This window comes from Sipha flava, unplaced genomic scaffold (genome assembly GCF_003268045.1).
Source record: "Sipha flava isolate LNK unplaced genomic scaffold, YSA_version1 42_pilon_pilon, whole genome shotgun sequence".
Taxonomy (NCBI): Eukaryota; Metazoa; Arthropoda; class Insecta; order Hemiptera; family Aphididae; genus Sipha; species Sipha flava.
Window position 1 is genome coordinate 3,069 of NW_020273159.1, and position 19,833 is coordinate 22,901.

The 19,833-nt window shown below is 26.6% G+C and overlaps 1 protein-coding gene across 1 annotated transcript; it reads left to right on the forward strand.

Annotated features, from left to right (window-relative positions):
- The first annotated feature begins 4,438 nt into the window (after positions 1-4,438).
- LOC112689168 (dynein intermediate chain 1, axonemal-like) lies at positions 4,439-12,676 on the forward strand. Its single transcript, XM_025562727.1, has 11 exons — positions 4,439-4,553; positions 4,614-4,754; positions 7,718-7,904; positions 8,003-8,397; positions 8,452-8,731; positions 8,870-9,031; positions 10,161-10,423; positions 10,694-10,871; positions 10,950-11,178; positions 12,146-12,379; positions 12,445-12,676. The coding sequence occupies exons 1-11, from the start codon at positions 4,503-4,505 to the stop codon at positions 12,620-12,622; spliced, it is 2,298 nt and encodes a 765-aa protein (XP_025418512.1). The 5' UTR covers positions 4,439-4,502; the 3' UTR covers positions 12,623-12,676.
- Positions 12,677-19,833: the final 7,157 nt, after the last annotated feature.

The window sequence follows — 19,833 nt, forward strand, 5'->3', positions numbered from 1 at the left end:
CGGATAAAATTTGTTAGCGGGCCTCCATTTGGTGACCCATGGTATAGACTATAGTGCGATCACTGATTTACATAAGCAAATCCTCCACCACGCGCGCAAACCATTTTACTAGAAAAGAATTATTGTTCGATACCATTCGATCACTTTTGATTTTCGAACCAATATGGCGGTTAGTAAATGATTCGATACCAGTATTTTTTTTATCGATGTGAGTAAAGTATCGAAACCATGGATATCGATACAAAAAAGTACTTGTATCGAAAGAAAAGTATCGATACTTTATTGGTATCGGTAGTATCGCAACGTCCCTAATTATATTATGTCTATGGTAGAGACGATAACTCTAAATAATGAAAAAAATATAAAATTGGCGGAAAAATGTTAAATTATGGTTAAGTTAGTAGTTCGGTATAATGTAACCAGGTACCGGACTCTAAAGTAAAGAATACGGTTATCATCTTGAAAATTACGAAAACATCATCGGCTACCATCGTAGTAAATTCCAAAGTTTCGTCATTGTAAATTCATATCAACAATTCTAATTTGTCAATTTTAACATTCCTCATTCGCCGTTTACGATTATAACAATAATAACCAGAAGGTAAATAATTATAAAATAATATGTTGTCTTGACGAATCAGTTGCGTATAGTTATCAGAGGTATGGAGTGTGCAACTGAAAACTGTTCTAGAGTAGAACGGCAAATTTTATTTTTGATGAATAGAAAAATGTCTTCCCATACCTAAATAAGAGAGTGAGAAATAACGTCCAATTTTTTTTAATAATGTACTTTTTTTAATTCTTAAGATATCTCGATCAGAAAAACTTGAAGGTGTGACTGCTATTATAACCAGGGTCATGCGCGCCAGCAGAAGGGGCAAAGGGGCCATTACCCATAATAGGAATTTTTGTTTCAAAACTATTGTTAATTTAATACTACGCATATTAGTAATAACATAATTTTATTAATATCCATTTATGTAGTTCAGTAAAATTTATTATCTCTTTAGATAATCTAAAATGTATAATCTTAAACGTATTTATTAGTTTAGAACGTTTACATATGACTAAATATCGCTTAAAATTATCAATTCTCCCGAGTAACGATTTCTATGGTATTTGATTTTTTTCTCATATATTTTTAGATACACGTTGTTTTGGCCTTTAGAATTTTAATCTTGCCCGGGTGGGATTTTATCCTGCGAGCACACTTCACCAGGGTTGCTCCTTTTTTGTTTTCAAAATAAAGTAGGTACATCACTTATGAAACTTTTTTTTTTCAAAAAATATTTTAAATATTGTGTGTTATACTCATTAGATTAGGTCAGAGTTTCTCAACTTTATCTAAAATGTTCACTGATTTTACAAATTGATTTAATTGTAGTTCTTTAGAATGTCATAGCCAACGTATATCAATTAGAATTACGATAATGATAAAATTGATTTAATGTCAATAACTGATAATCTATTTTTATTCATCATAGAAATTATATCTAATACCTTTTAATTTTTGTAATAAGTATCAATAATGTTTGTACATTTTGTGTCATTTAATATTAGTAATTCACGCGACACATTTGGAATAACCCGGCGACACACCAGTTGAGAAACACTGGATTAGGTTATTGATACCAGTATAGTATAAAACGCAAAAATAAAAAAATAAAATATTTTTTCAACCATACAATTTTTATTATGAAAAACTAAACTTTTTAACAATATTTTATTAAGAATTACTTTAATTAGGAATTAATTAATTACATTTAATTAAATTTATTCATATTTAAGAAGTTCAAACCTACACAAATTTTTTTAATTTCTATACTTCAAGTTCATCATAGAAAATACTCATTTTCACTTACTTAATATTGCAGGAATACTATTTATAAAACTAACAAATTTGGAAATATTATTAAGAAGAAATTCATTTCATACTTTGTTAAACAATTATATTATATATCGCTATTCTACAATATCTATATTCGTGTTAACTTTAAAATTTCTTATCAACTATTTATTATCAACAAAATATGTATTTAGGTATTATATAATAAAGTATTTGGACATACTTTATTTGAACTACAAATTATAAAGTACAGAAGTAAAAATAGTAAAATACTTTAAAAAATAGTACGGGTAGCAAACTTGATCAGAACTCTATTGGGTAATTTTACATAGTATTACTAAGTGATTTTAAATTATCGTTGCATAAATTCAATATCTTTTTATGCTTTCAAATACTGAAAATATTAAAAATATTTCACATATTCCCGTAATAATGTTATAATGTTAGGGCCCTAACCATAGGCTATATTAAGTATCATTATATCCTTAATACAGTCCTGATAACATGAGTCCTCAGACCGAACCGAAATTCTAATTGAGTATCTCTATAGGATTAAAATATATTCATTTAAATATTGTGGTTTGATTTCTTTTTGGTCTTAAAAATATATGTAGGCACTTAAAAAAGTAAACAAGTAATTTGCTCTAATATTAGAATATAAATATAAGTTTTTACTTTATTATATGAATTATGTTGTTTAATGTAAATAATTATTTTGTAATATGCTGTATATACTAATAAATTTAAATAATTAGTATGAAATATTGTTGTAGTCTTAAAAATGAATAACAAATATAGCAATTTTAACAATGATCAATTGGTTAAAGCATATGAATATAAGTCAAAGATTTTGACTAATCAGAAAAATAAATTAATAAATGAATACACTTATATACTTAAATCATACAAGGTATTATATTATGATTCATCTAATACAATGAGTAATCTATATATTTATAAATTATAATATGATTACAGGATATTTGGATGGAGACCAATGTATTATCTCAAAAAATTAATACATTAAAGAATGTGTATGAACAAGAAATACAAATCAAATATTTATATCAAAATTTCCCTAAAGTTTCTGAAGGTGACTAAGTTATTTAATAATACTATATAGTAGTACCTATCTAAAGCCGTATTTGGCTATGCTACGGGCCTTGGACACACCGAGCTTAGGAGTCCCATTAGTTCGGGGGTACTTAGGATAAAGACGGCATTGTTCCTACCAATGCGAGGTATACACTTTACTATTATTATTTCACTTTACTATCAAATGCGAATGCAAGTATACAAGAGTATACAAATCGTATACTATTTATACTTTATTAAATTTAAAACCTCGAATTTAGTTTCAATGAAATCATGGTGGTTCATAAAAAACAATAATTTCACCAAATTTTAAACTAAAAGTAAACAGTTAAAATTACGAAGTTTATTAATGCTTTTTAAGATAAAAATTTGCTATATTATTCATTTAATATAACTGATGCATGGGATATGTGAGTATACTATGGTTAAAATAACATAAACATCAACATAGAATTATGGTATTTTAAAATTAAATTAAAAATATAACTATATAATATAACTCAAAATATAAATAGTTTAAGAGTTTTCTTATTATAGTATGAAATTTTTTTTACGTCATATAAAAATAATGATTTAACTTACACCCTATGGATGGTTAATAACTTGTAGAATGAGTTAAGAGAAGAAATATATTAATATCTTAATAGAATATTAAGAGAATAGTTTTGTCTACGAAATTTATTTGAGACTATTCTTAAAATATCTGATCAATAATTGAAGTTAATAACAACGAATAATGACTATAGTAAATTGGTTCAAATAAATACTAAATAGTGCTTATATAAATTCAGATTTCATGTGCTATTAAATAATCTATATTTGCTTTCAAAATATCATTTAAAAACCTAATATTATACACTTCTCATTATTTAATAACACATTGAAGTATATTATATCTGTATAAGAATTATAATAGTACTCGATGTAAAAATCTAAATACTAGAACTATATGTGAAATAGTAATAATCAAAATATATTATTCTGATTATGATATATTTCAGATGTTGATAGTTATGAAGTTTTAAATAATGAATTTGATATTTTAGAAAAAAATATGAATGATTTGACTGAAGGACAAAGATTAAAAATAAAAACTGTAAGTGCCTATTATACAATAGCAAACAATTCTTTATTTTGAAATAAATAACGTAGATTGAATAAATAATATTATAGAACAGAAATGCAGCATTAATTTTACGCATGGAAAAACAGCTAAATGTAGTCAATTCAAAGTTGGATGAACGAAAATCTCATTTTGTCAATGCGTATAAAAATTATTTGCATAGTCAATATTAAACATGGATAATTTAAATTAAAATTAATTTTATTGTGTGTACACATATTACATAGTCACATAGTAACATTAAATATTTAATTTACTTGTAAAGTTACAACAATAGTTAAATCAATATATTTAGTTTCTATGGTTATACAAACAATATGTTGCTTTTTTCTTTTGAGTCAGAGTTCTTTTAAATTTTAGTTAAATACAAAAAATAATACGTATATATATAATATTTCAGTTTTATTTATTAAATGAACATCTAATTTTATATTAATAATGCCTCCAAAATTAGATCAAACAACTAAAAAGGCAACTAGACTATCATTGGTAAGGTAAATGTTCATTTATAATGTACATTTTTTAAATTACTTCACTCACGTAAACTAGTCTCAGCCGGGTCCAAAGAAGCCATTCAATAAGGAACCTTCCAGGCGTCAAGTTAAGATAGCTAAACCCGCGGATGACATTAATGCAGTTACATCCATCGAACCTCTTAAGCCGGAAGATCAATTAAAACTAACTGAAGAAGTAACTATAATTTTAATTAGAGTTTTTTTATAAATTTTATTTTACTTGGAACCAAAAAATTATGAAAATGTAAATATAAGTATGTAATGCACAAAAATTAAATTAAATATGTTCCATTATTGTTTTTATTATTATAATTATAATGGATTACTTCAACAACGATTGGAGTTTTTTTAAGTAAACGATGATCAATATCGGGCTCCATATTGGCTACTTTAATCTAAAATCACTTTCTACGTTCAAATTATTTCTATATTTATTCTTTGTGTACAATATATGGGAAAATGCATTTTTAAACAGATATAAGACACATAAAGTATTAGAAATTGTAAAACTTGCGGAAATAACACCGAATATTCTTTTTTCACATCCAGCCAAAAATTTGAGATCTTTTTGGTTTTGTAAGCAATTTTTAGAGTATAGTCGCTGGTTAATTCAATGAATGATTTTTTGCCAAAATAACATCTGGAATGTTCTTAATATAATTATTTTTGAAAGGGTTCATGATTCATTTTATTTTTGAGCTACACTCAGAGAAATATTTTGGAAAATATAATATTTTAGTGATAATAGGTGTTCTATTTGTTTCTAATCTCTGTAATTATATTTTAATTTGGCTTAATTTCACCGTTTTCGTGTACCATTAGGGTTGCCGTTAGGGGGATGCAAAACGGGGCATTTTTCCAGAGCCTCGCGCCTTCAAGGGCCTCTCGCTTAACATTTTCATTGAATAATATTTTGTACGGAAATCTCATAAAATTAAACGTGAAATGTGTGGATCGCCTAGCTAGTGCGATTTCCAGAGAAATCTGTTGGCGTGTAATAAAAAACCAATTAATAAAAGAACGATATTATATTTAATATGTCATGTCTGCACCAACGACGACATATGAAATTTATTTTATCGCATTTCTTAAATTTAATCAGTCTTTACTCGATATCGCATATATTACATGTTATTGCCTTTAATTGCGGCCTACAGGCTATACGTGACTATTGTTATGGGTAAATAAGTTTTGCCCAAGACCTCGCAAAAGATTTGAATTAATGGTTTTTAATATTTTAAATCTTTAAAATATTAATATGTATGTATATGATACTGTTATTTTGGTTTATTCTCATATTTTTCTATTTTTTTAATGATCATTCATTTGAAAATACATACCACATAATCGAGTAGTACGGACTTACAGGTATTCTTAATTTCCTGTGTGTTGTTAGAAACTATAATTTATGTTTTATTTATTCAATTTATTGGTTGTGTACTCGTATTTTATATTATGTATTCCAAGTATATCCGGTTTTGTTGTTAGATTTTGATTCATCAGTAAACATAATTATTGCATATTTAGTAGAATGAATTTATGATTATAAATTAGTTTTCATGCTGATCAATGAAAAAAGTTAAAATATATTACACATATAAAATTCAAGGTCATATTTTCATAAATAAAATAAAATATATTCAGTAATCAACATAATTCATACATAGTTTATAGTAATACACAGGAACAAACAAATGTAATATTATAGCCAGACTGTGATAACTTATATAATATAATTTATAATTAAAATAAACCATACAAAATGTTAAGAAATATTTAAAAATATAATACAAATATTCAACATATTCACTTAGTCGCCGATTCTTGAAACACTAATTCAACTACCACAGTTCATTTTAAAGAGTTAACTAGTTCATGAGTTACACATCTCTAAAAGTTTGGATCAAACGAGACGTGATTTTGCCATACGTTAGTGTTCACGACGTACAACGCACACTATCCGACCAGTTGTTGGTTTTCGGGATATAATCAAAGGAATTTGGATTATGCGGCGCTCAGTTTGGACTAATTTAACACGCAAATTTTATTACGCACACGGTGCACTTTTAGTGACTTATGTGACAGCTAATTTTTCTTTGACTGGAACTGATTTCCAAAACCTTTATAATTTATTTTTATTTTTGGCCCCATCAAATTTATTAAAAACTCAAATTCTTCTGAAGACATATGAAAAAAATTTTTATATTGTCCAAAACTTTCATCAAATTTAAGATGTATAACAAACTTGAGCTATCATTGTTTAATTTATTGGAGAACAACTATTATCTACCAACGTCTTTGCTGGGGTTCTTTCTTTTTGTTAATTTTTTTTACCACTAAGTACAGAATGTTACTACAATATAATGTTTTATACTTTTGCGTCGTAATGTCTGATCGTCATAATACATCCCATAACGCACAATATAAAGTTACAAATTATCATACCTGGGCAAATTAATAAATATTTTTGAACTCAGTTAAGTTGATTGATTTTTTTCAATTATGTTTACAAAGCTAATTTACATGAAAATCACATCAACTAAGTTTAAAATTAAGTTTCTTTACAATCTACTATATTCGTACACAATAAATACATTTGGTAGCTTAACTAAGATAGCAACAACATACAAGAACTTAATGAGGGAGACCCACTAGTGTGAAAACTTTTTAACTTGGAGGAGAAAGTTTCTAGTTCATTAATACAAGTCGAGATTCAAGAAATCTCGATTCCAATGTATTTTTAAACGACGAGGGATATTATCTATGATGAATTAACTGGCTATGTTTGATACCAGTAGATTTGCGTGGTTGATTGATTTGGTATAGAAATGTTGTCATTTTTGTCTGTAATAGAAATCATTTCAATTTTTAGCCTAAAAGTTGAAAAAAATCCATTAAGTTCTAAATCTTTGTATAAATAAAGGTTTGAAATGTACCTATGCAGTTATAATTTTTCAAAGAAGGATTGACTGGAAGGCATCATATATACTCTTATTTTAATAATTTCATTTTAATTAAACTATAATTTTTGTTTACTAAAAATTCCAATGTTGTCCGTATAGCTTAATGAATTGTAAACAATAATAACCATAAAAAACATATAGGTAGTTACTAAAAAGTATTTCCATTATATTTTAGGAGTTGGATGAGCCAATAAGCAACATTTTACAAGTTGTAGAATCACCAGAACAGACTGCTCGTGTAGTTTATAGTTATAAAGATGGATCTTTTGTGACTTATACAAATAATGATTCATTCATTACATTAATTGAACTAACATCTACATTAATTTATCGAGAATCAAAAAATACTAATATACAAAATGGTAAAGAATATTATATTAAGTGTTAAATTAATAAATCCTTCGCTATTAAAATATTAATATACATAATTATTACTTTTCATATAATTTATGTATTATAGAGTTAACATACGTAGATGATCTTACAGAAGACAACGACAAGAAAATTGTTGTTGAACAGGTAAGAGAAGAAAACGATGATGATAATCCTGATCATACAGATTATATAGATGAGAATGTTGATACACGGATGCAAGAAGAAGTGGATGAAGGAGATAGTGAAGGTGAAGGAGACTTTCCTAATGAAGAAACAGATGGTAGAGAAGAAATGGATGAAGAAAAAATTTCAAAGCCTAAAGCTGCTTCAGACTCAGATGACGAAACACCAGTAGTCGCAAAAGATAAACCTATGAGTAATATTATTTTGTCAGCTAAACAAAGAAATGCACCAAAGAAGCTTATGAATCAATTTAATTTCTTTGAGAGATGTGCACTTACAGAAGAAATAATTTTAAGAGTAATATAGTCAAATATTTTTGTAGTATTAAATTATAATAAATCTATGTATTAGGATAAAGAAATTCAAACTACACCCCCAACAAAAAATGATTTCTGTACTTATGCTACACAGTGGATTATTTATGATGCGTATAATGAAGATTATTTAAAGCAACAAGAAGAAAAAGAAAAAGATAAAAGAGATAAAATAGCTATACATGCAAATAAGAAAATTACTATTAAAAAAAAAAATAATGACGTAACTGAAGATCAAACTGAAAAAATGATGTTGATGACAGCAACATTTTTAGAAAGAATGATCAACTTAAATACCATGGATGCTATTGCTCAAGGTCAATATATATAAACTTATATAAACCATAAGCGAAGTATCACTTGTTTTAGTTCAATAATCGTATGAATAATATTATAATTAATATATGTTTATATTTAAGTTATTGAATTTTAGATTTTGAATGTATTATTGTTAGATTTTCGATATTATGAAGACCCATCTGATCAATTTAGAGATAGAGAAGGAACTCTACTTCCACTATGGACAATGACATATGAAAGAGCTGACAATTTGTATGTAACTGATATTAGTTGGAGTCCGGACTATTTTGACATGTTTGCTGTCACTCTAGGAACTCGTGAGTATAGTAAATATTTGGTCATAAAGCTTAAATGTTTTAGTGTTGTATTATTATTAGAGTGTGATTAATTGTATATTAACAAATATTGGATATTTCTGACATTTTTTCGGGATTGAATAAAATCACAAAACAATAACTAAATGACATTTAAGTGTTAAACAAAAGTATTTTTAATACTCATTAAATAATTAAAATATGTTATTTGTATATTCAGTATTCTAAATATGTTAAGAAATTAATTGTTTTCAGTTTTGAGGATATAACATTATTTATTTTATTAATTCTTATATACATTGAGAATTATCTAGATGTGTTAGTTAAAAATAATAATAACATTAAATCAATCCAATACAAAATTGTATCAATAGGATTAAAGAATTTTTTATTTTATTATTAAATTTCATAAAACAATTTTATTTAGGATTAAATTAAATTTTTATTTATGATGAGTTTTACTGTAAAAAATTTAATTTGGGATTAAATACATTTTTAATTTATGACAGACTTTTCTGAATGTATAGGAATTTCAAAAATGAAAATAGACAAAAAATGTAAAAACAATTAAGTTAGTAAAGAGTAGACATTAGAAGATAAACCGACTCGGCTATATAGTCACATGATGGCTATTTATTTTAATAACACGTTCTTATACAGTGTGTACAAAATATAACACTACATTTGTGTGAGTAAAATTCTAAATTTTACTGATACCTAGGTATACAAATAATAATATGAGTTTATAAATAAGTTACCGATAATAAAAACTGAAATCAGCGTAATATAATCACTTAAGCATAGTTAATAGTTATAGTACATACGGGACAGATTTTTAAAAAAACAGTATTTTAAAAAAATTTTGATTTACTATGAGACCACTAGGATACTATTATGAAAAATGGGAAATTTTCAAAAAATAAAGGTTGTAGTTTATATTTTGTTTATTTGCAATGTTTTCATACGTGAAAAAGATAGTAAAACGATAACAACTATTGCTACATATTTATGTATAACAATAAACCTCCTCCTCCTAATAGCACATATATCAATGGTCATTTCGGCAACTAAAATTGTTACTTTAATAATAATAATAATAATAATTGTTATATATATGTATATTTAATCATAGCTCTAGGGCATTTGCCATTAACTGATAGTCCAGATGTGGGTTACGTATGCTTATGGTCTTTAAAGAATCCATCATATCCCGAATACATAAACCAGACCCATTGTGGAGCTATGTGTTTAGATTTCCATCGAAATCATGGGTTTCTTCTGGCAGTTGGATTCCACGATGGTCATTTGGCTGTATATAACGTTAGCTTGCCAACTAAAGAACCCCAATATATGACAGACGCAGTCAATACTAAGCATATGGGTTGTGTAAGACAGGTGAGTTTATATTTATTTTTACTTTAAATGTATACAGTCGTATTTTTTTACCTTATAATAGTAATTAACAAATAGTTTTTAATTTAAATAATATTGTTTTGATATAATACATTCATACATTCATACTATAGGTACATTTGTAAAATTGTATTCAAATACATAAAAAATTTTAATAATTTAAATAAATTTAAAATATACAATTAAAACAATTTCGTGTATAAAAATATTATATTTCACATTTATACTTTGCGGAGCAAACAATTTTTTTAGGTAATTTGGGTAAAAGATTTGCCTGATGGTGAGTTAAATTTTTATTCTATATCTGAAGATGGAACTGTTTGCAATTGGTTGCTCATGCAAAGTGAAATATCAAAAACTATTATAGTTACATTAGTTTTAGATATAGAACCACAAATAACTCTTGGTGGAGTTAGTGAAACATTAATAGGTAAGCTATTAATATAAAATATTTTACTCATAAATTGTATGTAAAAGTATAATGTACGAAGCATGATTAATTTATTAGGAAGAGGAACTACTATTGCATTCCATCCAGAAAATAATGGGATATACCTGGTTGGAACTAATGAGGGTTATATATTTAAATGTAATACAGAATGGAGCTCATTTTTTATGCAAAAGTTTAAAGCTCATGAATTGTCCATTTATAGAATTGATTATAATAAGTATGATCCAAACATTTACCTATCGTGCAGTGGTGATTGCACAGTTAAAATATGGGAGGATAAATCTGAGTAAGTATAAAAATAATGTTTTAAAAAGTTAAATTTGTATTGTTTAAAATTATTTTTAAGGCTCAGATTTTAAGATTATATATTGAATTAAATTACTAAGAATTAATAAATTTTTTAATTGAAGTTTTTGTTATACCTATACATTTCTTTTCAACTTGATATAATTTTTTTAATAAAATATTTGTATAAAACATAAACAGCTTCTTTAATATATAATCTTAACAAATATTAGATCCATTTATTTTATAAACAAATTAAAAATTTACAAATTAACTAATTCAAGAGGTGTAATGTTGTTGTTGGGGGAGGGAGGGGGAAGCAAAACAAATGTAGTCTTACACGCCTATGAAAAAAAAATTGTTCGCTATACTCGCATAATAAATGTTACGTAATATAAGTGTATTGATGTGTATTATTTTTATTTATTTGTGTAGAGTATTATTGTTATGTCTGAAAATTGCCCAACGAATATCGATAAATTGCCTACCCCCCTATCAGATTAAGGATGGTAATTGCTCCCTCTGTTCCCTTAGATTTGTTGTTCAGTTCAGACATACTCATATATTACAATCTGTGTGAACCGTGGAACATATTGGTTTTACCATATTTAATTTTATTATTATTAATATTTTTGTTTGTTTTTACACGATTTCGACGAAAAGGATTGATCCGTTTTTTTTTCGGATGGGAAATATTGTCTAGTTAGACTCTAACATAGAACTTTCAGGAGGTAATTTCTTGAATTTTTCATCAGTTCTTCAAATAACTGAAAAAAAATTAAGAAAATATCATGAAATATGAATATAACCTATACATAATATTTATTACATATATATAAATTACCTATATCAATCACCCAATTACTGTTTTTCAACTGTGCCTTTATCTCAGGTTCTTTTTATTTGTTTTGAGAAAATAATATACGATTCACTAATTTATGAAATTTTTGTTTCTTTTTTCATTTAAGTATACCTTTGTTAATCTTTGATATACTGTGGAGTGTATCAGATGTCCTTTGGTCGCCGTTTTCTAGTACAGTATTCAGCGTCATTACCGAAGATTGTGATGTGGTATTTTATGACTTAAACGCAGATAAGTATAAAAATATTTGCCGCCAACCTATACAAGCAGAGAGTCAATATCAACTTACCAAGTTATCATTTAATTGGAGGATGCCTGTTATTGTTGTCGGTAGTTCTAAGTAAATATTTCCACTTAAATTATCATGATGTATAACGATTGACGATTTATTTTAATACATTTCAGAAGTACAGTAATTGCATTAAAAATGTCACCCAACCTCCGATTGATTATGAAACCTCCAAAAAAGGGCAAACATTATACTACACAAATGTTAGAATTAGAAAAATTACACAAAGCTTTGGACTCTACTCGAGAACCAGATACTTTAGTTGTACCTGATGATGACACGACGGATTCATAAATAAAATCTTCTTTTTTTTTATTATATTTAATTTAGTATGATTTTTTAGTAAATTTGTATCATATGGTAACCATATACATGTTAATAATAATTATGATTATTAAAAAATATTAGAAAATATTTTTATTTAAATTCACAAAGGTACAATGGCTTTTGATAATTATGTCAAGAGTTGCAATTAGTGGTACAACTAGAGTTCAAATATTGGAGTTACTACGCTAAGACTTATAGCCAATATTGGAATTATACCATTATTATATTCACAATACCATGGTATATAATAGCCACACTTCGTATAATGCATTATACGAATGTACTATTATTTTATTGTATTGGTTCAGTAGTAAAATTGGGAGTAACTGAATTGGTTCACATTTGGCCGAATTTGTCTCCGTTTGAAAAAGGTATTTTATTAGGTATAACCTTATTGGTTCCCGTTTGTGTACAGGTAAAATAATGACAATTTTAATTTTTAACACAATTTACCTACACTATTAAAAATTAGAATCCAATGGGCCAGTGTATTGAGAGCAAAAAAAAAAAAAAAAAATTTAAAAGCTATGTGTATGACATTTAGATACAATTATTATATCGATAAGAGTATAGAAATATAATAGACTATAAATTACTAGAGATTAGCAAATTACTAGCAAACAGGAAAAAAAATAACAAATACTTGGAAAATTGTATGACTGAGTAAATTAATGAAAATATTACAAGAATTGAATATTTAAAGAAAGTTAGCTTCAAATTTGCAAATCAGTGATTTTAAATTGTATTTATTATATTTTATTACTTGTAATTCATATACCCAAGTGATGACTAGTTGACTTCCAAATCAACGATTTCAAATTGTATATACGAGTATTTTATAATTTTTTTTTTAACAAGCATTAAACAGGAACCAATGTGACTATACCTAATAAAATACCTTTTTCAAACGGGAACCAATTCGGTTGTACCTAATAAAATACGTTTTTCAGGCGGGAACCAATTCGGCACATGGGGTTTGAGCTCGGGAACCAATTCGGTACCAACCGTAAAATCGAATTAATTAAAATAAATGCCAATTATCAATTTTAATGATTTTTTTTTCATTTTTGCTTTCTATACTATGGCCCTCTAGATTTTAAAGTTCTACAATTGGTCCTCTAATTACTTTGAGTTACCCATCCTTGCTATATGTTAAGCTTGTATACAAGGGTGGTTGGTATCCCTCCACGAAAAATAATTCGGAATATGTGCCTTTTATAAATATATAATATATTGTGATTAATTTACATTAATAGAAATATTATAGAATTAGATACAGAAATTATATTAAAATATGTAATGACCATAATGAAAGAATTATTATTTTTATCCTAAATTAAGTTTATTAAGTCTATCTTGAGTTAACACAAAGTAATTATAACTATGAGTAATGAACATTCTAATGTTATAGTTCTAACATACCAAATCTTGGAGAAGTAGGTTATAATACGTGTAGACATAATTTTTAAACTCTATTTTTTATAGTTTCAAACCATTATCTTTGTTTATTCTTATACATTTTAATTTTATTAGGATGATACTGTGGGTAGTAAATTATTAACTCAAAAAATTATGTTCTTATGTCTGAATAAGTATAATTTGTTCTTTCCCTGCTGTTGGTCAAACAGCGAAAAAAAAGTATAATTTATTTCATTTGTATTGATTTCTTAAACTTTTCTTAGTTAAGAACTATTTAACTGACGTTTTATATTGGCTACAAATAAATGCCTGTTGCTATCGTTACGCCACGTGCTTACCATGCACTCATTTCGAATTTTTATAGAATTGAGAAGATGTAACCATAAATTCAATCAGTAAAAATTTCACCTAATTCAATAAATAAATAAATTTAAAAAATGTTTATAAAAAAATTCTAATTATTTTAGTAATTAGTATATTTTAATTAAAATTTAATATTATAAAAATAACAGTATCTGTCTATATAATATACTATAATAATTTTCGCTTAGAATAATTGGTTTTAATGCGATGATATATAATAACTTTCAAGCAGTGTTGTATTTTCGTAGAGAGGGAGAAAGGGTTCCCAAGTTTCGACCACCCAGAAGAAAAAAAATTTCAAAAGTCATAAATGACTTACTACGAAGGTATAGAACATAGATTCTTAACCTTTTCTTAGCCATGGACCCCTTTAAAGCATAAAATAAAATCACGGACCCCCCTGCAAAAAAAAAAAATATATATATATATAGGTAAATAAATATAATTTTTATTATACGGTGACGGGTCAACAGAAGTGATAGGTTTCAGTGTTTAATTGAACTACTCGTTAGATTGTATTACCATGTTATATTATTTTACGATTACGATAGCCTTTTATGGCATATAAGATTATCGTAATCTAAGTTTTATATTTAAAAACATTGTTGTCTTTCAAATGGCTTTCGAGTGTTTTAAAAATTATAATTATTTTAAAAATACTATCAAAACAAATTTATTTTGGCTTATTTCAAAAAAACTCACAGCCACCCCGTGGATCACTGAGTAGTCATCTACGGACCCCGGGTCCATGAACCTATGGTATAGAGAAAGATTACATTAATTTATATGATGGAATTGTAAATAATTCTTCATTTGTATTTTTAATAATGGTAAAATAATAAAATTACAGTCAAGTCGCAATAACTCGAACCTCGATAACATGAAAAACTTGACAACTCGAATTGTGTTTTATTCCCCTAAAAAATTCTTCCCCTATTAATTAGTAAGATATCTCGAATAATAAATACATATCTCGAAGTGAATTTTTATCTCCCTTCAACTTCGAGTTATCGCGACTCGACTGTATTAATTTACACCTTACCTATACGTATTTTTTATAATATTATAAAATCACTTAATGTAATAATCAAGTGTATAAAAACTAGTAAATTAACTTATAATGATTTGTGATGAAGCTCTGAAAAATATTACGAGTAAAAAAAACTGTCCCAATGCAATATCTTATAGTTGTAATTTTACATGAACTGCCCATGACTAAATTCTAAGAATTTGTAGTGCAGAGAGCATACTGGACATGTAGTACTGATGAAATTCATAACCCAACTTTCTGAAAAATGTTTGAGAATTGGAATCCTTCCTTGTTGCATACCTGTCCATCTCTTATTTTTTTGTCGAAAAGGTTATTCTTATTTTTTGTCGAAAAGGTTATTATTATGAGATGGTGGTACGTATTGATTATTATCATGGGCTTTCTCACGGGGGGGATGGATCCCCCAATGGCCTTTTTTTTAGGTAAGATAGATGTCATGATTAACTGATAAGTGATATTTAATATTTTAATGAAGATTAAATAAATATATATTTTTTTGACTCCATATAATTTTCCTTGCGAATATGCAATTAATATACAAACAACATATTGCAGATCACGGTTACAGATTAATATCTGTAATTTAATATTATATTGATGTAAAATGTAAACAATAAATTAGTTTCACGATACCATAAATTACACAATTGATAAAATATTTGTGTTTATCAATTGTTTTTAGCGACTTCTATAGTGTATTGACGAGTTATGATGAGTTATTTATCAAAATAAAATTAAGTAATTCATGTTACTAATTTCTTTTTTTCGAAAATTAATAAATAAATATTATAACATCATATTTTTCATAATTTGATGTAATTCATAGAATTGTCTTAACGGCTTAACATCGTTGGCTGTCTATAGAGAAATCTCAATTGATTCCAAAGAAGTTCTTGATATGATGGCTCAAAAATCAAGAAAACTGGATATTATTTTGTAAATTTAATATTTTAACTAACAATATAATATTTTTTAATTTTAATTTAATGAATGTTGTTTTTATTGAAAAAATGGGGTGTGGGTGCTTGGCTCTCACGGATCACCCTTTAATACATTTTCATATCCACCCCAATAAAAAATCCTGAGAACACCTCTGATTATTATTATTTATTAGGCAAGGACTTATGGGAAATTATTATGAAATAAGGATATTTTTATTAAATTAATTAGCATATATACATATAAACAACTCAGCTGTCTATTTACCAAAAGAAAACAATTTAAATAAATATCCATAAAAAAATAAATAAAAAAATAAAGCATGAATGGTAGGTTGTTTAGTTTTTATATTCGTATAATCAGTGTACAAATGATATACAACTGAGAAAATTATAGTTATTAATAGCTAATCATTTTGAGTGTTCGTAAATTAGGGCACAGTAGCAGGTATGTAAGCTTTGATGGGTAGAAAAGAGAAGGAGTGCAGAGCATCCCTTAATTGAATATGATAAATATTTTGCTAAATCTATAGTCCTTCCAATTTCTACATTTTCTTGCATTCTTTTACATTTATATACAGTCAAGTATTTAGCACTTTAGCAGCGATATAAATTAAATTTCCGTCCATTTCATATTAATAATAAAAGTTAATATTATTTATCATAGCTAAAATTGCTCGCAAACCTTGAGACTGAAAATTATACCAGCTTCATAACGTGTCATATAGTTTGGTAATAACTAACAGCGTACGTCCGTTATAACATGTGTTCCACTAAGAATTGCATTATCTACTATGTAAATAAAAATTTTCAAATTCTATTTTTTTCTATTGTTTTTCGATTTCTTTCAGAAAACTATAAATCTTTTTATTGGTAATCAAATCAAACGATAATGATTTTTTATAATAATTTATATTAATTATTCAAGAACTGCATTCAAATAAAGTATTATAGGTTTTTAAGATATTCCTCATTAAAATATTCGAATATGTCAAAAAACTTGACTATAAAATAATATTATTACATTATAAAACGATTGTCTGATCAAATTTTAATTTGATGGTTAACGATAAATTATCGAGTGATTGCATTTTGCAATTGAATATTTATCATGTTATCTGGGTCGTTATCCGAAAACCTACCGATTAATGATGTATTTTGGTTATGGTTAATAATCAAGCGAATTTAGTGACTAATAAATTGAAAATAGTTTGTAAATTGCATATATGATATTATTATTTTTTTCATAATTTTATTTAATTAATTACAATTACTTATATTTTAAATACAAATAATTATAATCAATTTTATAAAGATCTAAGTAACTAATAAGTTAGCAAATAAACAAATAATCTATGTGTATAAATTAATTAATTAAAGCTTAGCTTGGAGTATTATTATACAGGGTGGTGCAGTGGGTTAGGATTAACAAGATTTAATTGAAGTTTATTAGTCAAGTATTAGAAATAAAGTAGACCAAATGAAACAAATTTAATTTTATTCAATTCAAAGATTATATTTAACTGTTATCAATATAAATCTTAACTTTCAAAAATTACATTACTTAAGTAGCCGCCTTCATTTTGTATACAGTCGGCTATCCATTTTTTCATATTGTCCATAACACTGTAAGATATGTACATATCCTACAGAAATTTCAGGACAGTATGAAAAAACAGATTGCCGGCGGTACCATTTACAATATCAAAGTCACCACTTTAATAATGTAATTTTTACTCCTTAAAATTTTTGAAAAAGCAATTTTTATTTTTCAATCTTTATGTTCAATAAAATAAAATTTGTTTCATTACTCTGTTTCTAATATTTGACTAATTAACTTCAATTAATATTCGTTTGAACCTACTACCCCACTCTATATTTGTAAATTACGACCGATTTAGAATCAAATATTCATCGTCAGGAATATATAAAATTAAATCTCGAACGAGTCACGATTTCATTGATTTTGTGTATACCCGACGAAGAATTTTTAATTCAAAATTGATTATATTTTACAAAAATAATCATCGGGCCCAACGAGAGGGGGGGGGATAACGGAGGCTGTAGCCCAGAGGCCCGGGCTTCAGAAAATGCCCGGGGCCTAACCAAGTTCACTACGTCTCGGTTATGGTGACCCTAACATAGGGGGAGGGTACCCCCTTCCATATGATTATAATTTATTAGTACAATGGTAGTAATAATTTTTAGTAATAGTTATATTTTATTAATCAAATCGCACATTATCTGTTATTATTTTTTAAACTGAAAATATACTTTTGTCCGATATGAATCTGAAAACCATTTACAAATTATTTAATTTAATGTAAGATATATAATTAAAAATTAATAGATATATTTAAGTTCTCATCAGTTGTCTTGCTGAAAATGGCTTCCAGAAAAAAAATCTTCATTGTAATGTTATTTATTAGTAGGGCTAAGATAGTATAAGATTTTGCAGTTTTTTTTTTAGGATTTACAGGACATAGCTTTTCAAGCACAAAATGTGATTTGGTTATATACAAGTCCAAATATATAGTTCTTATTTTGCTTCTTTTTTTTTAATTTTTTATCCTGTTATGGATTTAAGGTCATTTTGCAGCATTTTATGGACATTTATTATATTTTTTTGAAAACTAAGTAATATTTTTAAACATTTTCATTCACACTAGATGTACTTTTTGTTGTATATTTCAGAAAATTTCAAGCTGGCAATTGCATGATAAGTCCAAACTTCAAACTGTAGTATTCTAAATTAAAATTTATTTTTTTACTATTTTTTCATAATATTATAATTTCAATAATTTTGTAATTAATAATTATAAATTTATAATGCATTTTTATAATATTTTAAGATCATTTTTTATCTTTGAGCATTTTTTAAGGTAATTTTTAGGTAATTTTTTAGGTTATTTTAAGGTCATTTTTTAGTTTTTTTATGGTCATTAAAATCCTAGCCCTATTTATTAGTATTGGTATTAGAAATGGTATTTATTAGAATTGGTACACAATTCTCGAATTCGTAGTGCACACTTCCAGTTTCGGACTACACTCTTTGTGTCGGGGCTTACTAAAAAATAGGGGATACTATTGTACTACAAAGACATACGAACCCAAAATTATATTGATTTCAACACATAATTAATCAATAAATTTAGTTCCGTTTTCCATTATACGTGAAAACGTAAACATTGTCGGTTAAATACTATTATCGGGCGTTGGAAACTAGCGAATTCGGTTATGTAATTGTTGGGCGGTTGTACGGCTTGCAATAGTACGGTGGACATGCGCCGGTCGTATGGCCACACTGGAGTCTTAGCGAGCCGGTACGGCGTTTCCCCCTTCAACCAGAGGGTGTACGCCGACAGCACCACCACCAATGCACTACTACTACCACCACCGGTCGCGTC

Excerpts from the sequence above, each read along its gene's own strand:
- LOC112689168 (XM_025562727.1), top strand. The coding sequence starts at position 4,503 with ATGCCTCCAAAATTAGATCAAACAACTAAAAAGGCAACTAGACTATCA. Across the intron at positions 4,554-4,613 it reads AGGCAACTAGACTATCATTG|TCTCAGCCGGGTCCAAAGAA; the intron begins GTAAGGTAAATG and ends CACGTAAACTAG. Across the intron at positions 4,755-7,717 it reads AATTAAAACTAACTGAAGAA|GAGTTGGATGAGCCAATAAG; the intron begins GTAACTATAATT and ends ATTATATTTTAG.